The sequence below is a fragment of the Sciurus carolinensis genome, chromosome 6 (genome assembly GCF_902686445.1).
Source record: "Sciurus carolinensis chromosome 6, mSciCar1.2, whole genome shotgun sequence".
In the NCBI taxonomy this organism is placed as follows: Eukaryota; Metazoa; Chordata; class Mammalia; order Rodentia; family Sciuridae; genus Sciurus; species Sciurus carolinensis.
The window spans coordinates 58,045,343-58,061,122 of NC_062218.1; the positions used below are offsets into that span (position 1 = coordinate 58,045,343).

A 15,780-nucleotide genomic window follows, 5' to 3' on the forward strand; every position below is an offset into this window, starting at 1 on the left:
ACATAAAGAGTTCTTTTAAGATAATATTTCTAAACAAGCCCATCACCAAGGGAAAACTTTTCCCACTTTGTTTATTTTCAAAGTTAGGCCGGAAAAAGTAAGGACAGTGAAAATTTGTATGCATTTTCTCTTTCTTTAAAAAAGGATTATAATATTACAGGAACTTGCGTTGGGAGACACAATAGTGGCCCCATTCATAACTACTTGCTAGACTGTAATTTGCAAATTCCCTCTCCATTTCTTGCCAAGATTCCCTCTCCTGTTCTCTGACCTTCATAACAGCTCCAGTTGGATTTAGTTCCTCAACCCAGAGTTTTCCCAAAGAGACCTATCTTAAATTTTTTTGTAGTTGTCTCCCAACACTGACAAACTAAAATTTAAAAAATAGATTCATTCTTATTAATGAATCATTATTTTATACAGATCAGTAAGAAATCTGTTCAGCAGTACCAATTCTTTAAATTAAAAGAGTAACTATTAAAAGTTACTCTTTCAAAAGGATTTCTGGCATCAGAGAACCTTTTAAAGTCCCTGAGTCGCATGCTTGTCCACAGAGTCCCATTTCAGCAAAATTCCCACAGTGAAGAAGCTATAAAGCTAGCTTTCAGTGATATTCAAAGAGAAAACTCAAAAAGTTCATTTACTATTAGTATCTTATTTATTTAGTTATTTAGTTATTTTGGATACTGGGGATTGAACCCACGGGCACTAGACCACTGAGCCACATCCCCAGCCCTATTTTGTATTTTATTTAGAGACAGGGTCTCACTGAGTTGCTTAGCGCCTCACTATTGCTGAGGCTGGCTTTGAATTCAGGATCCTCTTGCCTCTGCCTCCCAAGCTGCTGGGATTATAGGCATGCACCACCATGACTGGCTAACTATTTATTTTAAATAAATGAAAAGCTTTCTTTAAAACAGTTCAAGACTGGGAGTGTATCTCAGTGGTAGAGTGCTTGCCTAGTATGCCCAAAGCCCTGGGTTCAATCCCTAGTGCTGGAAAACACAAAACAAAACAAAACAAAAAATACTTCCCTGAAAAAAAAATCCAAAACTCACAATTGAAAAAAAAAAAAAAAATCAAGGCAGTAATAACCTTAGTATTATAACTATTCAGATCAAGACATCTAATTCCTGACAATAAACAAAAAGAATTTCCCCCTGTCAATGGCAGTTTGGGGTGCTCGTGGTGAATGCAATACCATAACCAAGTTCCTCACAATGAAAACATTCAGCTGTGGTTCTGCCTGTTGGCATCAGTTGATTGCTTTCTATATCCCAAGCCTGTTCCTCTGGCTTTTCCATTAATTCTGGGAGCTACCTATACCCTTCTAATCCATTCTGTTATGCTTGTGGTAACCAGAATTGGTAACCGAGGATCCTGACCAATACAATACTCTTACCTAAAAAGTTTCAAGAGAAGGTATGATGTATTTTGTAAAGTAATTCTAGCATAAAGGGGATTGTTTTGACATCTTATAAAACCTGTATTAATCTTAGGATATAATAATGTGTACATTCACATCAATCTTTGCCAATCCAGAGACAAATTTTTCTGCTATTTTGGGCTGAATTGTACCCCCCATTCACATGTTGAACCCTAACATTCAGTACTTCAAAACATGACAGTTTGTTAATAGGGTCTTTGAAAAGGTAATTCAGTAGGGTTGGTTAGGTAGACCCTAAATCCAATACAACTGGAGTCCTTTCAAGAAGAGGCTAGAGAGAAGCAGATAGCACAGACGAGGATGGCCACTTGAGTAGATGTAAGCCAAAAAGAGGCCTCAGAAGAAACCAAACCTATCAGCACTGTGACCTTGGACTTTTAGCCTCCAGAATTGTGAAAAATATATTTTGTTATTTTTTTTTTAAATACCCTGTATAACTAATTAGAACAAATAAAAAAATTAAAAAGTACCCTGTGAATTTCAAAGGGATCTGGACACACGGTACAGGAGGCAGCTTCTAAGGTGCTCTCAATGATTTTTCTGTTTTTAATTCATACTGTTGTGTACTCTGGCTTCCGGCTTGCTCTCTCACTTGGTCACTCTGATAGAAGCTGGCTTCAACATAGAGATGACATATGGTTGCCATGTTGGGAACAGCCCTAAGGAGAGGCTCAAGTGGCAAGCAACAAGGGAAAACTCTACCCAGTAACAGCAAGGAACCAAGACCCTTGGCCCAAAAGCCTGTCAGGAGCTGAATCCTGCCTGCCAATAGCACTGAGTGAACTAGAAGTAGATGTACCCCATGTGAATCCTGAAATGACTGCAGCCTTGTGAGAATCCAGAACCAAAGGACCCAGGGAGGCTATGTCCAGATTCCTGATCTCCCAACATTCTGAGATAAATGTTTGTCAGTTTAAGCTACTAATTAAGGGGAATTTGTTATTCAGTCATGGTTAAATAGTAATACCTATCACAGACAACCTTTGCCTCCCAAAACAATTATAATTAGCTCTCTTTGACATCATCTGAACCCTTCAACCTGTAAGGTAAAGAGCCACATGCAATGGCCTGGGTGGAGGGAAAACAGCAATGAAAAGAGGTCGTGTGGTCAGAGCAGAGGGCAACAGGAAGCAGAGCACACTGCGAAGCTGCAGAGGCTGCAAGGACTGCACTGTGCAGAGCCTACCCAGCCCAAAGGATTTTAACTTTATCCTAAGAGTATTAGGAACCACTGAAGCCATTAAACAGAGGATTGGTCACCACAGATCTGAGTTTTTAAATGATTCACCTGACTATAATTTAGATAGAGGCTTAAATGGGGCCAGAGAGGAGTGGAGAAACCAATAGAAGTCCACAGTAGCAGTCTAGCAAGAGATGTTCAAAAACTTCAGTATACTGGTAGAATAGAAGTGAACATATGAAAAACATGTTCAATGATGATGAACTGAAATGGTGATGATGCTGATATGGTGAGATATACACACACTGTGGCACATGCCTATAATCCCAGCAACTTGAGAGGCTGAAGCAGGAGGATCACAAGTTCAAGACCAGCCTCTGCAACTTAGTGAGACCCTGTCTTAAAATAAAAAATAAAAAGCATCTGGGGGTGTAGCTCAGTGGTTAAGCACCCCTGGGTTCAATCCCCAGTACTAAAAAAAAAAAAAAGCAAACATAACTGAGGGAAAAGTAAAAAGTTTTTACTTTTGGGTAAAAACTTCAACCCAAATAATGAGGCTTTCTGAGTACAGTATTATTAGTTGTTTGATCTCTATCTCCAGAGCAACCCTATGGCACTTGTTTACATCTAGCGGATACCCAATAAGTGTCTACAAAATGAATACAGCACATAGGTACTTCACATATCTCAAGAGTATCTTTTGTATGTGATGTATCTCTAAAATCCAAATAATCTTATTTATCAGCTTCACTAAGGGCTTCTTTAAACATTCTGAGCCAGTCTAAATAAAGGAATTTTTCTCTAGTTAAGAGTTTTATTGAGGTAATTTATATACCAAATAATTCCCCCTTTCAAAAGTATACAATTCAGTGGTTGTTACAGTTGTGCAACCATGACCACAAGCAATTTGAGAACATTTTTATCAGTTCAAAAAGAAAGCCCAAACCCATTAGCAATCACCTACCATCCCTCCCTCTCCCTAGGCCTTACTAATGTACTTCATCACTACTTCATCTTTGCCTGTTCTGGACATTTCATAGAACCTTCTGGCTTTTTTCACTTAGCATAATGTTTTTGATGTTCATCCATGTTGTAGTATGTATTTCATTTTTTTATAGTGGAATAATGTTTCATTGGGTGGAGGAGATATTACATTTTGTTTATCCTCATTTCATCAGTAGATGGATGTTTGAGTTCTTTCCATTTCCTGCTAACATGAATAGTGCTTCTTTGAAGATTTGTGTATAAATTTTTGTGCAGATATAGACTTTCAAAATACCTGGGAGTGGAATTGTTGGATCATATGGAAACTGGGAATTGAACCCAGGGCCTTGTGCTTTCGAGGCAAGCACTCTATCAACTGAGCTATATCCTCACATTTGTTGTAATTCACCTTATGGATGGAAGCTATCCTACTGGATATAAAGGGATATCTCATGGTGGTTTTGCTTTGTGGTTCCTCTTGTCTTGTGTTTATTGGTCATATCTTCTTTATCAATCTTTCAGATCTGTTGTCTAGGTTTAAATTAGCCTATTTTAAAATTAGGCTATTGACTTTTTTTTTTTTTTTTTTTTTTTTTGGTGGTACTGGGGATTGAACCCAGGGCCTCATGCTTGCGAGGCAAACACTCTCCCAAATGAGCTATATACCCAGTCCAGCTATTGACTTTTGACACCAAGTGGTAGGAATCCTTTATATATTTTGGATGCAAGTCCTTTATCAGATACATGATTCATCTTTCACTTTCCTTATGGTATCTTCTGACTTTAAAAAAGGCTTTAATTTTTATGATGTTAAATTTATCTATTTTACTTCTGACATTTTTGGTTTTGGTGTCAAATCTCATTGCCTAACCATTGCCCAAACCAAGATCACAAAAATTTACTCCCATGTTTTCTTCTAAAAGAATTATACTGGGCTGGGGCTCAGTGGTAGAGCGCTTGCCTAGCATGTGTGAGGCACTTGGGTTCGATCCTCAGCACCACATGAAAATAAATAAAATAAAGGTCTCATGTCCATGTACAACAGCAAAAAATTTAAAAAAAAAAGAATTATACTGGTGACTCTCACATTTTGGTTAATAATTTATTTTATGATAATTTTTGTATATGGTGTGAATGTGGTTCAAATTCATTTTCATGCATGCAGATCTTCAGTTGTCTCAGTGTCCTTTTTTGAAGACTATTTTTCTCCCATTGAATTGCCTTAATTCCCCCGGCAAAAATGAATGAACCATAAGTATCAGAGGTTTTTTGGATCCTCAACTGCACTCCATTGATCTATATGTGTATCCTCATGTTGGTACCACACTGTCTTGATTTTGTAAGTTTTGAAATTGGGAAATATGAGTCCTCCAACTTTGTTCTTCTTTTTCAAGACTGTTTTGACTTTTCTACATTCCTTGTATTTCCATATGAATTTTAGGATCAGCTTGTCGATTTTGAACTGAGAAAAGAAAAAGGAAAGCCAGACCTGGTGGCAAATGCCTGTAATCCCAGCAATTTGGGAGGATGAGGCAGGAGGATCTCAAGATCAAAGCCAGCTTCTGAAAGAAGGCATCCAGTATTTCACCATTAAGTATGATGTAAATTGTGAATTTTTCACAGATGCTCTTTAGCAGGTGAAATTCTCATCCATTCCTAGTTTCTTACATGTTTTTTAGATTCCTTTTTTTTTTTTTTTTTTTTTTTTTTTTTTGCCATGCTGGGGATTGAACCCAGGGCCTTGTGCTTGTCAGGCAAGTACTCTACCAACTGAGCTATAACCCCAGCCCTTAAATGTTTTTATATCAACAAGAGGCTGGATTTTATCAGATGCTGCTCATGCACCTTAATGAGATGATCATTTGATTTCTGCCCTTTATTCCACTAGTATGACCTATTATATTGATTTTCAGGTGTTAAACCAAGGTTGTAGTCCCACTGGGTAGTGAAAAAATGGTTTTGTATGTTGCTGGATTCTATTTGCTAAGATTTTGTTGAGGATTTTTGCAATTTTACTCATAAGATATTGGTCTTCAGTTTTCTTGAGATATCTTTGTCTAGCTTTGGCATTAGGGTAACACGGGCCTCAAAGAATGAGTTGGAAAGTGTTTCCTCCTCTCATTTATTTGGAAGAGTTTTTGAGTGACTGGTGTTAATTCCTCTTTTTTTAATTTTCTTAAATTTATTGTTTAAATAGTAGTGAAAAACATAAAATATAAAACTTACCATGTTAATTCTTCTTTAAATACTTAGCAGAACTCTACCATGAAGTCATCTGGACATGTTGGAATTTTGACTACTAACTTTGCATGTCTTAAATCTACTCAGATTTTTTTTTTCCCCCTGTAACAGGAATTGAACCCAGGGGCACTTAACCACTGAGTCACATTCCCCAGCCCTTTTTATTTTTTATTTTGAGACAGGGTCTCACTAGGTTGCTTATAGTCTCGCTAAGTTGCTGAGGCTGGCTCCCAACCTGTGATCTTCCTGCTTCAGCTTCCTGAGCTGCTGGGATTACAGGCATGCGCCACCATGCTCAGCCTATTCAGATTTTTTTTCTCTCTTAATTCAGTTCTGGTAGTTTGGTGTCTTTCTAGGAATTTGTCCATTTCATCTAGGTTATCTAATTTTGGAAGAATCTAATTTGGTAGAAACTCAACATTCTAAGCAACTGCACTCACATGAACACACATATACACGTTATAAATCCAATGACGAATTCCTAAGGTGCTAGAGCTATAAAAGAATCATGGGATAAATTCTGTCAAATAATCTTCTGAACAGAGAAAAACTCACTTCTTCATATATTTCTTCAATTTAGAATCATGAAATTTCTGGGTACTATGCTCTCTTTTTCTTAATTTGTTTTAATTACTTATATATGACAGTAGAATGCATTTATGCATTGTGATAAATCATATATAAATGGAGTATAATTTCTCATTTTTCTGATTGTACATATTGCAGGATCACATCAGTCATGCAGTCATATATGTACATGAGGTAATAATGTCTGTTTCACTCTACTATCATTCCTACCCACATGCCACTTCCCCTCCCTTCACTCCCCCTCTACCTAAAATAAAGTAACTCTATTCCTCCATAGCACTGCCCCCCATTGTAAATTAGCATTTGCATATCAGAGAAAACATTTGCCCTTTGGTTTTTTGGGTTTGGCTTATTTGCTTAGTATGATATTCTCCAACTCCAGCATCAATCATAGCATTCTATGTACCTAGTAGTCACATAGCTTTTATACAATCGGTAAACAAAATTCAGCTTCCTTGAAAGTGTTTATATCTTAATGATTCATAAATACATATTACATCTTATCTCCTCTAATAATAAAAATTTTTGAAAATATATCTTAGAGGAACAAATTTGATTTTCACAGCCTATTCTTTCAAAGAAGTTATTCCAAAGGAAGGTTTCTTCAAAGGACCTGGGGTCATTGTTATGGTGACTTTCTAAAACAAAACCCAACTACCAATTTCAAAAATACTACAAAAGATGACAAGCTTTCAAGCTACACTTACACCACTTTGATATACTGTAGAGCAAACTGTACTTATGTTATCACCATAGACCTGGCTGCACTATAGTTTACAGAATACTTTCACCTTCTTTAATTAATTTTTAGGGAAAAAAAACCTACAAACTACCAGAATTTCCTTCATGTATACTATTGAAGGTGAATGGATAAAGAAAATGTGATACACACACGCGCGCACATACATACTATGGAGTATTACTTAACTTTAGAGAAGAATGAAATTAAAGGTATTTGCTGGTAAATGGATGAAGTTGAAGAATATCATGCTAAGTGAAATAAGCCAATCCCAAAAAACCAAAGGCCGAATGTTTTCTCTGACATGAATTGCATGTAGGTGAAAACCAGATTGAAATGTTAGGAGCAGAACATCTTAGGCATCTGAATTCCATCCTTGTGCTGGACCTGAGGGATAACAAGTTAAAATCTGTTCCAGATGAAATTACACTACTACAGTCTTTGGAAAGACTTGATTTAAGTAACAATGATATTAGTAGTCTGCCCTGTTCATTGGGAAACCTACATTTGAAATTCCTGGCACTAGAAGGAAATCCTTTGAGAACCATTCGGAGAGAAATAATAAATATGATGGACCTAGCCAAAGTGGCTCTGTTGCTGAGACTGCCATGACACTACCAAGTGAGTCCAGAGTCAATATACATGCCATCGTCGCATTAAAAATATTAGACTATAGTGATAAGCAAGCAACTTTGATTCCTGATGAAGTTTTTGATGCAATAAAAAACAACATCATCACTTCTGTTAACTTCAGTAAGAATCAACTATGTGAAATCCCAAAAAGGATTGTAGAACTGAAGGAAATGGTTTCTGATGTCAATCTCAGTTTTAATAAGCTTTCCTCTATATCCTTGGAGTTATGTATGCTTCAAAAATTGACTTTTTTAGATCTAAGACAGGGTCTCACTGAGTTGCTAAGTACCTCAGTAAGTTGCTGAGACTGACTTTGAACTCCTCCTGCCTCAGCCTCCTGGAGCCCTTGGGATTACAGGAACAATTTTTTAAATTCTTTGCCAGAAGAAATGAAATTGTTGATAAGATTACAAACAATCAATCTTTCCTTTAATAGGTTCAAAATGCTACCTGAAGTTTTGTATTGCTTGAAACAATTCTGATTAGTAATAATCAGGTTGGATCTGTGGATGCTCAGAAAATGAGGATGATGGAAAATCTGACCACATTGGACCTTCAAAATAATGATCTCCTACAAATTCCACCAGAGTTTGGTAATTGTGTGAACTTAAGAACTTTACTACTAGATGGAAATTCATTCCGTGTTCCTCAAGCAGCCATATTAATGAAAGGAACCGATGCTATACTGGAGTACTTGAGAGACCAAATTCCTACTTAAATGGCATTTTCTAATCCTGGTCATCATGTTAATTCTTAGAAGAATATTACATTTTGTTTTAGTGTCATCCTAAAGGTGATTGCTATAACTGATCTTCTAGTTTACCAGTTATCGCCTAACCATTAGTATAATTGGCCTGGGCTATTTTCACTGCCAATAAACATTTTTCATTGATAACTTTAAAAAAAAAAACCCTACAAACTAGATAAGGCAGGTGGTAGTATTGTCTTTATCATGCCATTTATAGAGGAAACAAAACTGTACTTCCACACAGGTCAAGTGGCCTGTCCAAAGTCATGCATCTTATAAGTGGTGGAGCTGGGACAAGGAAATCAGGTCTACCAACTACCAGTCACGTACCTTTCCCCACCTACCAAAAAATAAAAAATAAAAAATAGCAGGAGGCAGAAGCATAGACTATGAAGTATGTGGATATGAAGGACGTTTCCAACTCAAACTTTTTCATTGAAATCTCATTCCTTTTGAATATTTATGAATCATTCTCCTTATCTAATTTTTTTTTTAGCAATCATTTGACTAAAAGCATGTTTTTCATAATCATTAGACTAGTTGAGAATCTTTAGGGTCCTGCAACCTAACTGTAGATTTCACAGACATGGTAACCAAATTTTAAAACGTGGCTATTAGAACGTAAAGGAAGTTACATGACACTGTTAAAATATTAAACAACACTGAGAACCCCCACCCCACCCCCCATGGAACAATTTTGATACCAAATTAGGGCATGTGTCACTGAGTGGTGTTCTACAAAATACTGATTAAAATTCTCATCATTCTAGCTCTGTAGATAGCTATATACTAGTGATCAGAGATAAGTAGCACCAAAGATCACTTAAGGGTTTATTTTCTACGTAGATAACACATCATACTCGTGGAATGGTACAGTGCCTCCAGTACCAGATGAAAAACTGTGTTGCACAAGCATTAAATCAAACTCTAACTCATGGTATATGGACATTCACCCAGCAAAGGACAAAGTTCCCTTGATTCCTCTGATAAAGAAAGTATTTGCACTTAGGACTCTTTATCTTCACTTTCTCCTTGGAGAACCCAACACATTTTCTTAATTGGAAGAGTCTAAAAGAGTCAATGTGATTTTAGAGACAATTTATCCTAAGTGATCACACACCCACAGGTTAAAGAGGAGATTGCTGTCATAAATCTACACTGCAGCTAAATGACCAATGGACTTTAGTCCAAATGCTATTGTCCCACTATGTATTTATCATTAGGGAGGGGTGAGTAAAAAAGTCTGAGGATACACTTGAGGAGAAAGAACTTGATTCAAGTCATTGCTTCTCCCCAATGTCCAAACCAGTCTGATGAAGAATTTGAAATAATCTGCAATTTTCTCAATAGGACCCGAAAACACAGGAAATAATGCCAAGAGTAGTGAGTGGGATGGCATCAAATTAAAGCACTTCTGCAAAGCAAATGAAATGATTAAGAATGTGAAGAAAGACCCTACGGAATGAGGGAAAATCTTTGCTAGCCACTCTTCTGACAGAGGATTAATATCTACAGAATATAAAGAACTCAAAAAACTTAACTCTCAAAAAACAAATAACCCAATTAATAAATGAGCAAATGAACTAAACAGATACTTCTCAAAAGAAGAGATACAAATGACCAACAAATATGTGGGAAAAAAATGTTGACCATCATTATCAATTAGGGAAACACAAATCAAAACCACACTGAGATTTCATCTCACTCCAGTCAGAAGGGCAACCGTCAAGAATAGGAACAATTACAGGCACAAGCCTGTAATCCCAGTGACTCAGGAGGCTAAGGTAGGAGGATCATGAGCTCAAAGCCAGCCCCAGCAACTTGGCAAGACCCTGTCTCAAAATAAAAAAGGGCTGGTGATGTGGGTTCAATCTCTGGTAACGTACATACATACATACATACATACACACAATAATAAATACTGGAGACAATGTGGGAGGGAAAGGAACACTTTTATACTTGTTGGTGGGATTGTAAATTAGTACAACCACCACAGAAATCAGTATGAAAGCTCCTCAAAGGACTAGGCATAAAGTCATCATATGTTCTAGCTATACTACTCTACTCCTCAGTTTTTATCCTGAAGAATTAAAATCATCATACTACAGTGATACATGCATACCCATGTTTATAGCAGCACAATTCACAAGAGCCAAACTATGGAACCAGCTTAGGTGCCTATCAACAGATGAATGGATAAAGAAAATATGGTATATATACACAATGGAGTTTTATTCAGATATGAATAAAAGTGAAATTGTGTCATTTTCAGGAAAATGGATGGAACTTGAGATCATTATGTTAGGTGAAATAAGTCAAACTCAGAAGGTCAAGGGTCATATGCTTTCTCTTAATGTGGAAACTAGAGAGAAAAAAGGAAAAGAAAGATGTTGGGAAAGGGATCTCAAGAAAATTGAAGGGAGATTAGTAGAATAGAGGAAAGGGACCAGAGGAAGGGAGGAAGGGAAAATAATTGAGAATCATATTGGTCAAATTAATTGTTACATTGTGTGCATATACAAATATGTAACAACAAATCCTTATTTGTACACCATTATGTACAACTATAATGCACCAACAAAAATATGGAAAAAAAGAATTTCCTTCAATATAATGCGCTAATAAAAGCACAATAAAAAAAAAAAGAAAAGAAAAAATCTGCCATTTGTTCAGTGATTTCTTGGGAGGTTCCAGAGAAGGGAAAAGGACCAGCTGCCTCCCTAGGGCCTTGATCTTGGCTGTGGTGACAACTTTTTCTTAAACCTGCCTAAACATTTAAAAAATAGGTTTTTCATCTCCATTAGCCTGCTGCCAACAAGACTACAAATGAGTTATTAGAAGTATAGCAGCATATACACAGGTGAGCGTAGTGTGCATCCGGTTGTGACTGAGAACTGGAGTGGAGTCGCAGGGCTCCCCTGGCTCACTGACCTGGCATGGGAAGTTTGGTTAGTTCTAAATCACTGATTGCAAACAAGATTCTCTCCCTGGTTATACCCAACTTTTGACAACCCTTCAGAGCTGCCAGCCCATTCAAGTACCTTTTGGTCATTAAATTCCATACCCTTCCCCCAAAGCTTATCTCCAAAAGAAGGCACACCAATAGCCTAGGTCTGGATCTTACCTCTTGGCTTCCTCCAGGTGACACAAATATTCATAAGCAATGTTCTGCCGCCTCCTCTCATCCATTTCCTCTGCAGAGAGCCTTTCATCATCCACGATAGCTAGAAACAAAGGGAAATAATATATTACCTACAAGGGCAGTCTTTAATGAATAAACATCTGAGATCACTGAGTAGAAAAAACTCAGTGCTGAGGGTGTAGCTCAGGAGTACGATACATATTTAGCATGTAGGAGGCACTGGGTTTGATTCTCAGCACAGGAAAAAAAGAACAAGAGGAAAGGAAAGGAAGAGAGGGAGGAAGGATGGATATTATATGAGTTCACTGAAACTTCAGAAATGGGGTATTAAAACATTACACATAGAAAAAGATTTCCATTTGAATTTTACCTCAGAAAACAACAAACAAAAACAAGACAGAAGAAGTATTGAAATTACTATAGAGTCAGAACAGTGATCATGTTTTATAGAGTTAATACCTTAGGATTTGAACAGTCTCAAGTCAATTAGAGCCTGGTCTACCAGGAACAACTGTCCTTAAAAAGGCTATAGAAATTTGTCCAGTGGCTAAACTTGGAGGCACTGATCCACACAATATCCCAGAAACTCTGGGATTGAACAAAGAATATTCAAGTACTTGTGTGTTCCCAGCCCATCCGTGAAGAAATCAATGCCTTTCATCCAACCCAAAAGATGGATTGAGAGGGGAGGGGAAAGGACATGGAGGTGGAAAAGGTGGTGGAATGAGATGGACATTATTACCCTATAATTGCAGGAATGGTGTGACTCTACATCACGTACAACCAGAGAAATGAAAAGTTGTGCTCCATTTGAGTACAATGAATCAAAATGCATTCTGCTATCATTTACGACTAATTAGAATTTTTAAAAAATGGATCAATCCCACTGTAGGGATGCCCAAGTCTCTAAAACTTCCCCCTCGCTCATCTACAAGGTCAACCTTTTTACTTAGCATGTATTCAAAGACAAAATCAAAACAGGAAGTGATTCGAGTTTTCAAGTCCACACTCTTTATTCCAATACAAGGCTAGTTCACAAACTTCAACACTTGAGCCTTGCTCTTCTGTGGAGACCACAGCCTCACCATACCTGACTGTGCTTCTTCTGCCTGCAGCCTCCACAGCGTCCAACTCTTAACTCGGTCAACTCTGCTGCCTGTTTACATGACAATATTGCTTTCCCATAAAAAGGACTCCTTTTCCCTCTTCCGTCTTGAACTTTAAATCTGACAGTCATAAAACTAATTCTAGCTTGTTAGATCACTTCATCTAATGAAGGCAGCACGTGTGTCAGTGTGTGCAGCAGGGGAGGAATGTCAGTGTTTGCTTTTGTGTTCCAAGTTGCCAGCTCTAGTCAGCCATTTTCATAAAGGGGACCTGTGGTCACAAGAAAAGACAAGGATATGAAGGTCACCCATCAATCTCTAAGAAAACCATGCAAATCCCACATCCTGCTGCTGACAGGTCAACAACATCACCTTAGCAAACAAAAGGAATTAATGTCACATTTTGAACTCTTCAGGAGTAAGTACCATGCTAAGTGCTTAAGATCTAAAAATAATGCTAAACCCTCAGACTGTTTGAAAGAGAATACTCTCTTTTATAAAAAAAAAAAAAAAAAAAAAAAGTAAGGCAGAATACCATAAGCACAGACATGCACACTAGGTTCTTATTTAGGCAGCACTGTCTTTGAGGTCTTGAGCAAAGTTGTTCGCCATGCATTTTCTCGTTCAGGTCCCATGACACTGTGATAAGGAACTTGCTTCACTTTACAGTTAGGCATATGAGCTGAGAGGTCATCTGCCCAAGTGAAGAGCAGAAACACTGAGGCCAGAAATATTTGGACAGAATGGAGTAGTGTGTAAGAACTTAATGTCTCTGTCTGTGGATGATAAAGAAAGGGAATCGGCAGGAGAGGAGGAAGGGAAGGGACACAGAGGTGACACATGGAACAGCACCTGCAGATGCTGGCCATGACAGAAGCAGGGTGTGAGTCTCTAGCCTGTCCCCACCTCCCTTCCAACCGCTCCCAATTTTCCATTGTCCCTGCACTCCAACAGCCTCCTCATCTGCATGAATGAAGCCAGAAGATTTATATTTGTCAAAACCATTTTTTTTTCTTTATTAAACTCAATCTGAGTGGAATTTTAAAAGAGCTCTCTCATTTCAGAAAAGTACGAAAGTTCTCAAGGATCTTCCTCTGTACTTCCCAGGCCTTCTGCATCTCTCCCGCATCTGAAGAGCAGATTTTGCTGCTCAGCCCACCTCTCCTCTACCCATTCTCTCACTCCCAGCAGAAGCTTCATGCTAACACATGGTCCTACTGATGTTATTCCCTCTCTCAAAACCTCAAGATGGTTTCCCATTTTCTGCAGAACAAACTTCTAGAACCCTCTGCCTCTCCACCCCTCTATGGAGCCTACACTTCAGCCAGCTTTCCAGGAAGCGCTGTATCCCAGGACTGCACAGCCCCCTTTTATGTCGAAGTCTTCCGCACTCCACCTTCTCACTGCCTGGAAAGCCATTCTTCTGCTCTGTGTATGACATCTTAGACATTTACCCAAGTAAAATTCCAGGAATGGTTGAGTCCGAATCCATCCACTCCATCTGAACTTCAGTTCACACTGTTGTTACATTACTCATCAGAGAAACCCTAGCTTGTGAATGGGTCATGTCTCTCTCCAAACTGGTATTTCTTCAAAGAACGGAGTCTATTTTGATTCATCTTCACATCTCCCTCACATCTATCATGGCTCCTTACACATAGGTAGGTACCTCTCAAATATTTAGTGAAAAAAATACCTTCAAGTGAATCATTTTTAAGTAAGGATGATTAGATTATTTCATTATGGCATTAGGATTACCCCATAATGAATATACCTTGAATCAAACTATAATTTTCTTCTCCAGGTCTTTCTTAAAAGATATCTGGCATCCTCTGATAGGTTTCCATTACTGTAATAAAATACCTGAGATATAGCAATTTGTAAGAATGGAAAGTTTATCTTGGCTCACAGTTTTAGTTCATAGTGACTTGGCCCCACCTCTTTGGGACTGTGGTGGCACAATACATCATGGCAGGACTGTGTACAGGCTGAGGGTTTTTACTTCATGGTGTCTAGAAAACAGAGTTAGGAAGAGGCTGGAGTTCCAATATCCCCTTCAAGAGCATACTTCCAATGACCTCGCTTCCTTACATGAGTGCATACCTCTTTTATTTATTTTTTTAATTTATTTTTTGAGTGCATACCTCTTAAAGGTTTCATCACCTTTCAACAGGGCTACAGGATGGTGACCAAGTCTCTAACACATGGACTTTTGGAATACATCTCAGATCCAAACTATAGCCCATGCCCACTTTCTATCCATTGTTTCTAACAGTTAACCCCAGGAGACCATGTGATTTCTAGTTTCTCATTTTAATATCAGTTTAAAGACTGTTTCCCATTGCTGACAGGATATTTTCATTTTATACTACCTCAGACAAACTAAAGCTTGAAACCAAAATAAAATTGGGGCGGCCCATATACTCAGTCTACCATTCCCAATTTTTAAGAACATAAGCACTGGGACCACATTCAAAAGGAAAAACTCTCCCTCCAGCTCAACTGACCCACCTAGGAGAAGGCAGAAGCCTTAGTAGCACCCAATCCCTCAGCTTTTGCCCCAACTGCCTCCACAAATCATGCCAAGATTCTACAGTCCAGGAAAGCTGCTGAGGGCTCACAGACTCTGATATTACTCTAAGTTAAAAAAAAAAAAAAAAAAAAAGTCAATGTGTAAATTAATACATACATTAATACATACACAATTTATTCTATTTTTTATTCAGTAGTGACACACACAGTTTTATATGGTAAATGCAAAATACTGACCATAGTTGAAGGAATCCTATCTTTAAAGCTCAACCCAATGGCCACTTCCTTCCTAAAGTTTTCTCCAATTGTCCCAGCTCAAAATTTCCTCTTTTCCTGGTCCTTCTTTACTGCACCTTAACACCTAAAAGGCACATTTGTGTCCTACGGGTGTCTGGCATACTACCAGGCAAAGGTCACAAACTGGCCAAAAATCTTTAGTA

The 15,780-nt window shown here is 37.9% G+C and overlaps 1 protein-coding gene across 1 annotated transcript in view; it reads right to left on the reverse strand.

Moving 5' to 3' along the window:
* Iqgap2 (IQ motif containing GTPase activating protein 2) overlaps positions 1-15,780 on the reverse strand; it is a 280,459-nt gene that overhangs the window by 224,023 nt on the left and 40,656 nt on the right. Inside the window, exon 2 of the mRNA XM_047555267.1 lies at positions 11,685-11,784. Within this exon, the coding sequence (XP_047411223.1) occupies positions 11,685-11,784 (100 nt within the window). The remainder of the gene's footprint in view (positions 1-11,684; positions 11,785-15,780) is intronic.